At 46.2% G+C, this 6,977-nt stretch overlaps 1 protein-coding gene across 2 annotated transcripts; it reads left to right on the plus strand.

Moving 5' to 3' along the window:
* Positions 1-645: 645 nt before the first annotated feature.
* On the plus strand, positions 646-6,310 carry LOC127300033 (cyanate hydratase). Of its 2 annotated transcripts, XM_051330107.1 has the most exons (5): positions 646-1,115; positions 1,942-2,013; positions 2,412-2,520; positions 5,318-5,362; positions 6,004-6,310. In XM_051330107.1, exons 1-5 carry the CDS (start codon positions 838-840, stop codon positions 6,046-6,048), a joined length of 549 nt encoding a protein of 182 aa, XP_051186067.1. In that variant the 5' UTR covers positions 646-837; the 3' UTR covers positions 6,049-6,310. The 2 variants fall into 2 exon arrangements, with proteins under 2 accessions (XP_051186067.1, XP_051186071.1); XM_051330111.2 differs by lacking the exon at positions 5,318-5,362 and having other exon boundaries at positions 654-1,115.
* The last annotated feature ends 667 nt before the right edge of the window (positions 6,311-6,977 follow it).

Below are 6,977 nucleotides of genomic sequence, written 5' to 3' on the forward strand. Positions count from 1 at the left end.
GCGGAGGACCGAAGCCGGCGGCTCACACCGCCCTGCCTCTGCATGCTATGGTCGAAAGGCGACCCTCCTCTACCTCTACTTCCCAGAGACCAAGAAGTCCGATGGGAAGATCAGCTGCTCCAGCCATGACGCAGGACCAAGTGGTTCGTCCCCGGCGCCGGCGTCAGTTCCGTGGCAGAGCAAATCGATGGTGACCTCCATCAGTTGCGGTGCAGGCTCGAAAGGACCTGATTGCTTTTTCCAGAATCTTTGCAGGGTCTTTTCTGTAAAATCTCAGTCCTTATCTAGAATTTCCATGTTCTGTAGGGGTTTGTCTGTAATTTGTACTCACCGCCAAAGTATTAATAGCAGCACCTAGGGTCTTCGGACCCTTTCCCTGTTCAAAAAAAAAACGAGTATGCTAGTGTTCCATAGACAGCCGGATGGGTACTACTTTGAAATGCACACAAAGGTGAAATGCACACAAAGGCCGCAAGTCCACAACCGGATGCTATACCAGGCTGCCAGCCCGAGCTGAAATGTCCAGTCCAAGGTATTCTACCGGCCCAGACCAAGCTTAATAGGCCGGGTCAATCCAAACTTACCCAGGCTGGCCGAATGGTACCACCAAGCGACAAGGTGTCTCTTGGCCGCGAGTTTACGTGCCAAAACTTTCCCCGTCCTCTCCCCAGAATAATCTTCTCCGCCGTCGTTTAGCCGCCGCGCGCGCGCGCGCCGCCACCAACCGCAGCCACTCACTCACCACAAGTGTCCAAAGTGCCGTGCTGCGTCCCACCTCCCCCCGCCCCCACCATTTCGTCGAGCACCTCGCGCGCAAGGCAGTCGGCGGCGGCGGTCATGGAGGAGAGCGGCGCGAGCGCGAGGGCGGCGGTGCCACGGCTGATGGCGGCGAAGGCCGAGTCCGGGAAGAGCTTCTCGGACATCGCGGCCGAGACGGGGCTCACCAACGTCTACGTCGCGCAGCTCATGCGGCGCCAGGCGCAGCTCAAGCCCGAGACGGCGCCCGCGCTCCGGGCGGCTGTCCCGGCGCTCACGGACGAGCTCGTGGAGCAAATGATGCGCCCGCCTTTCCGGTCCTACCACCCGGATATCGTCCACGAGCCTGCCATATACAGGTGCGTCCATGCGGGCCGACCACCCGGCCTTATCCAACGCCTAGTTATCCTCCTAGTTCCATTTCCAAGCAGCTATGACTATGAGAGCTTTGCAACTGATATCTTCTGTGTAGCAAGAAACCATGCCAAGCGAAACCAAATCCAACTTTCTGTTTCTGTCAATTACTTCAAACACTTGCAGACTTGCTCTAGTGCATGATGTGGTAAAACAAAATGATAACTAACTTATATCGTTGGTGGGAAATGGGGGATCGATATATATTGTGTATCTTGTTGATGCAAGCAACCCTGTCAGCGAAAACTAACCCTGCTTTCTGTTTTCGTCAATTACTTCAAACACTTGCTGTAGTGCATGATGTGGTCAAATAAACAACTCATATCGTTGGTAAAAAAATGGGGGATTAATTGGTGTTGTGCTGGATGAGGAGGACATGGGGGAGGGACGTTGCGAAAATGCCACCCTGCTTAGCAAACAGCAACCAAATTACTTTTTTCCTCTCCATCTGTGTTATGGTTTGTGCCAGCTCTGATTTTCCATGGGTTGGTGTGGGTTTCCTAACCTTTCAGCAGCCTGGTACAGTTCTACCATGCTAACTTTGTCCCAGCATCTCACTTTTAGCTAATCAAATCAAGTTTGCTTCTGCTGTTCCTAGTCATCTCTATTTACCACAGATTCATTATTCACTCATATTTTTGTTTATTTTTTGCAAGGTTTTTTCATTTAAGTTTTGGTGCAAAGGTTTACTATTTCACTGAAGTTAATGTGATAATATGGTATAATAGCGTTGTTGGTTTGTTAATGACTTCTGTATTATACTGGACGCAGACTGAATGAAGCTGTTATGCATTTTGGGGAGAGCATCAAGGAAATCATCAACGAGGACTTCGGGGATGGAATGTAAGTGTCTCACCTATACTCAATCTATGCATTAGTTCCTGACTATAATGGAAATGAGTTAAACTTATTAAGCTTATAATTTCGTTTTTTCTATTCTCCTCTGCTTACTAGACCCATGCGCACTTTTTGTTGCACTTACTGGCTCTATTTTGTGTCTGTCAATAGGCGCGTTAGCCAAGTTAGAACTTTGTCCAGAACTTGAGATGATTCGGATTTCTTTCTCCATTTATTTTTGAAAAAAAAAACCCAATAATATTCCAACCCTGTTTGATATGCGCACAACTCTTGGTTCCAAGGATTGTGTTTCTCAACAAATCTTTGTCGAAAATAGTATTAGTATCAAAATTTCATAGTTGGCCTACCTTATTTATTACTTTTTCAAATGCTTCCAATTGCAGTATGTCGGCTATAGACTTCTACTGTTCAGTTGACAAGGTTCAAGCGGCTGATGGGAAAACTCGTGTGGTAGTCACATTTGATGGGAAGTATCTGCCATACACTGAGCAGGTTTGTTATTTTTTCAAGGTTTCCTCATATGCTCTGTTTGATTACTATGACAATATGACTATCAATCTTACAAGTGAATTTCAGTGCATATTATTGAATGAGGAGGCAGTTACAAATCTAACTAATAATCGTCCTACGTTTATACCATGGTTTATCATATTACGTCTTATCTGATTTTTTTCCCGATAGAAGGAGCCCACAGGGGTTTCCAGTTCAGTTAAGAAACTGAGGGGTGATGCAACACCTCAGGTATCACGTGTTTTTGCAACAAATTTAGCAACCCTTTTTGGCTGTAAAAGCGAAAATACAACTAATTAAAAACTAGACATGGAAGAGCTACTATGGCAGGTTCCAGCGACACACAAGCAAAAGCTACCAGCAGAATTTTCCAGATGAAGTGGCACACAGCAAAAGATAGCAGCTTCAGGCGGAGACAGCAACATCACATAGCTATCTCCTATTGACAGGATCCCAGCTGTGCGTCTCCTGAAGATCTCGTGAGTCAATAGCCCAGCATATTGCAACAGCATTATCATAACTACTTTCCTATCTACACCAGAAAAAGTGGCAAAGGATTGCTGATACAAGCTCATGAAAGGAACTGGCAAATTCCTTAAATTCATGGAAACACCCACTATATTCCATAAATACCTAGCCAAAGGGCAAACAACTTGGTTTTCAAAAGTACCACAAAACTCACAAAGTTATGAATCCTCCCAGCCCTTCCTCTTCAAATTACCTATAGTAAGAATTCTACTTTTTACCACTAACCAACAAAAGACTTTAACGCGAAGAGGAATTTTAAGTTATGACAAGATCTTATAAGGAACTTGTACTCTTTTTGCACACAAATAGAGTTAAAGAGATTTAACCGAGAATTCCCTTGATTTCGTTAAGAGAGAAGTCCACTTTACCCCCTCAAACTTGTCTCAAGGTTCAGTTTGCAACCCTGAAGTTTACTTTGGTTCAAGTTTCAACCTTGAACTTTAGAAACCGGTCAGAATACACCCCTTTCTCTGTTTTTGCAACCTCTGCAGGTTTTCTTCATGTACGACAAATCAACGCCTAAGTAAAAATATAACTGTATTTGTATGTACCTCCTCCTCGTACATGCATGCTAGGGCTGGTATACCAAAATCAACGAATGCACATTTGTATGTTCTCAGTCAACAAGAGCATAATCTTTTTTCGTACCGCACATGTGAGATCTCAATACATGTAAGAGTGTGTTTAGTTAAAATACCGGAGAACCCTGGCTGATGTGTCTATAAACTTGGCTTAAACCAATTAAACGGTGAAAGGGGTGTATTCTTTTTTCGAGAATACACCCTGGAAGGTGTATCAATCACATAGAAGAAGGGCCAAGACGGCCGTTACAACGCCCAAAGGGCACCATGATACAACACAACGCCACACAAGCACCACGATACAAACACAACGCCACACGGTTAACAACACTACCCGCTATAGGCAACAGGCAAGGACAAGCCTTGCACCGCCACCCGCCAAGAACGGAGGAGGGCGATGCGCTAAGATTCTAGGCCGCGTCACAACCGAAGGGAGGAACTTCAGCAGGCCGACTCCAACTCCAGGAAGACCCAAGCCAACGCAACCGTCCACCCATAAGTGCCTAAGGGTCGGCGAGAGAACGGCGGGACCGAACCAGACCGAGGAGGCGACAACCAAGAAGCGCCGTCGACGGTGTACATAGCGCCCCGGAAGCCCACGCTCTAGGTGGCGGCCGACATCGACTCCAGCAGGTGCACCGAGGACTCCACGAACCACCAAGACGACACCCCCAAGGAGGGGAACGACGCAGACGCGCCGCCGCCGCCCGATCCTTTGACCGGATCTAGGGTTTCCCCTGTGGACGAGAAGGGGAAGGACGGACAGTGCCATGACGACGCCTCCAAGGAGGTGACGACGCCCTCAGGCGTCGCCGTCGTCAGCATCACGCACGGATTTCTCCTGCCCTGCCGTCGACCCCCACGCCTAGGGTTGGGCGACGCAGGGGCGGAAGGGGCGGGGGCTCTCACAAGTGGTCGAAAGGGGTGTATTCCAAACGGTTCTTAATGTTTATGGGTGAATCTTGAACCAAGTAAGAGTTGAGGGTTGTAAACTGAACTTCAGAACAAATTTATGGGTGGATGGGGGAAGGTAAATTGGACTTCTCTCTTTTGTTAACAGCCATTTAACTTTGTCAGGCTCATCCGACAAACAAGGCTGACTACACAAATCAACTAAATTATTCCACATGCAAAAAGTTTCCTCGCGCAAAAGGCTTCTGATCTTAATACACTCTATTCCTTTCATGAACACTTTGTTGACAGTAATGTCTTGATTAAAAGTAAGGTAATAGAGCCTATGAAGTTGTTTGCATAGGGGAGTATTCCCTAACCAGCAATCCTCCCAAAATCTCCTTTTTCTACAGTAACCCAGCACCCTCTTACAACAGCTATAAAAGATATTTTTAATGGACATAAGTCCAGACAAGAAATTAGAATGAGAAGGTTTATGGATGCACTGTGTAAGAGTAGTTTTCTACTCTGTAGCGGGACTTTTCTTTTTCTAATTCTTCTTTTTTTGTTGTGTGCATCCGTATTGCTGCTAGGCACTGCGTTGGTGTAATTGGTATCTCCACGATATTAATATATACTCTTTGTCGGAAAAAAGAGAGTAGTTTTCTTCAAGTACTCGGCTTTAACAAAATCTTGCCAATTACCCTCTTCATTCTCTAAATGCCATAGCCACTTACAAAGTAACTAATGTTCTTGTACTCTAAATTTGTCACACCCAGACCACCCATGTCTTTAGGTTGACAAACATCAGCCCATCAAACCAGGTGGTACTTCTTCACTCCCTGTTTCTCCTGCCACAACATCCTTTTTCTAAAAAACATCACACCTCTTCAGTACACCTTTTGGAACTCTAAAGAGAGAAAGCATATAACTTGGAACTTTGCTCAAAGATGATTCAATAAGAATGAGCCTTCCACCTATAGAATTTAAACAACCTTTCCAACAAGCTGTTTTTTTTCTCGATTTTATCATCGGTCTCCTTCCAATCACTATTAGTTTTTTTTTAACATGCATAGTAACACCTAAGTATTTAAAAGGAAATTTACCTACTTTGCAAGTAAAGAGATGTGCATAAACATCCTTTTTCTCTACGGCCTTACCGAAGAAAGAAACTTCACTTTTATTAAAATTAATTTTCAAACCAGCAAGCTGCTCGAAAATACATTAGGTAAGTTTTTGGTTTCTAGCACTCTCAAGTCTCAACAACATCCTCGAACATAAAAAAAACATGTTGTCAGCATACTGGATGATGGCTAGTCCGTCATCCAACAGAATTCATGTGGGACTAAGATACACACTTGTAAAGACTCTTTTTCTAACTAAATATGATTTTCATGTGGGAGGATCCCCTACCACTGTGTTGAGAAGAGTTCTAAGCATCTTAATTTGTTTATCAAATATGCAGAAATCTGAACATATGTCGGCGAGGGCGGACAGCAACATATCATGAGATGACTGGTGCTGGCGAAAGACGATGCAGTACCATACTGTGGGATCTGATTGTACTTCAGACTTGGAAAATAACGTATCATGGTTTTTCTAACCTGAATTATCGACAAATAAACAGTATGTATCCATATTCGCATAAATTGTTAAAGGTACATTTTGTATCATTGTATTCTACATAATGGATACTACACTCGTGACTTGCGGCTTGCAATTTATTGTGCTGAAAGAAAAAATCTGAGAAATGTAGTGTGGAGTTGTTTTCTTGTGCCTTTTTTCTCGGCTCTGTAACTGAATGGCAAGCAAATGTTCGCATGCATTGTCATGTCAGTTAATGATATTCCGCAAGATATTTGTAGCCCTAGCCTACCCCTCGCCGTCGCTGGGCACCTAGGTTAGGTTGACGACGTTCAGGATCTCCCATGGCCAGCTTGGATGCGGCGGAGCATATGCTAGTGCAGCCTGTGGTGGAGCGGGCGCTGGTGCCCACGAGGGCAGGGGCGGTAGAGGAGCCGGGACTGAGTACTGAAGTGCTAGGTTCAAGGCCTCTTCTGCCGAGAGGCCTGGTGGCATGACCTCGACGATGTACCGGGGCATCGGCGGCGGCATCTCCAATATGAGGATGTCGAGCCTCGTCGCCTCATCCTCGGTTAGCTCCTCCGGCAGCTCGGTCTGCCTGTCCTCCTGCTGCGCCATCTGGATCGCGTGGAAGACACTGGCGATGAAGTCCTCCGAGTCATCCCATGGCGTGGCGGCGTCACCTCCCGCCGCGCCATGGAGGTCGAAAGTTGAAGTCTCTGTCGCCGAGGAACCCCGTCTTCCGTAGCTTGTCGAGCACTACGTGTCGGTGGTGGTAGTTGTCCCACATGGGGAGTCGATGGCTAACTCGGGGTCGTGGAGGAGGTATGGAGGGTCGATGGCGCGCCGACGCTC

The sequence above is a fragment of the Lolium perenne genome, chromosome 1 (assembly GCF_019359855.2).
Source record: "Lolium perenne isolate Kyuss_39 chromosome 1, Kyuss_2.0, whole genome shotgun sequence".
NCBI classification, from domain to species: domain Eukaryota; kingdom Viridiplantae; phylum Streptophyta; class Magnoliopsida; order Poales; family Poaceae; genus Lolium; species Lolium perenne.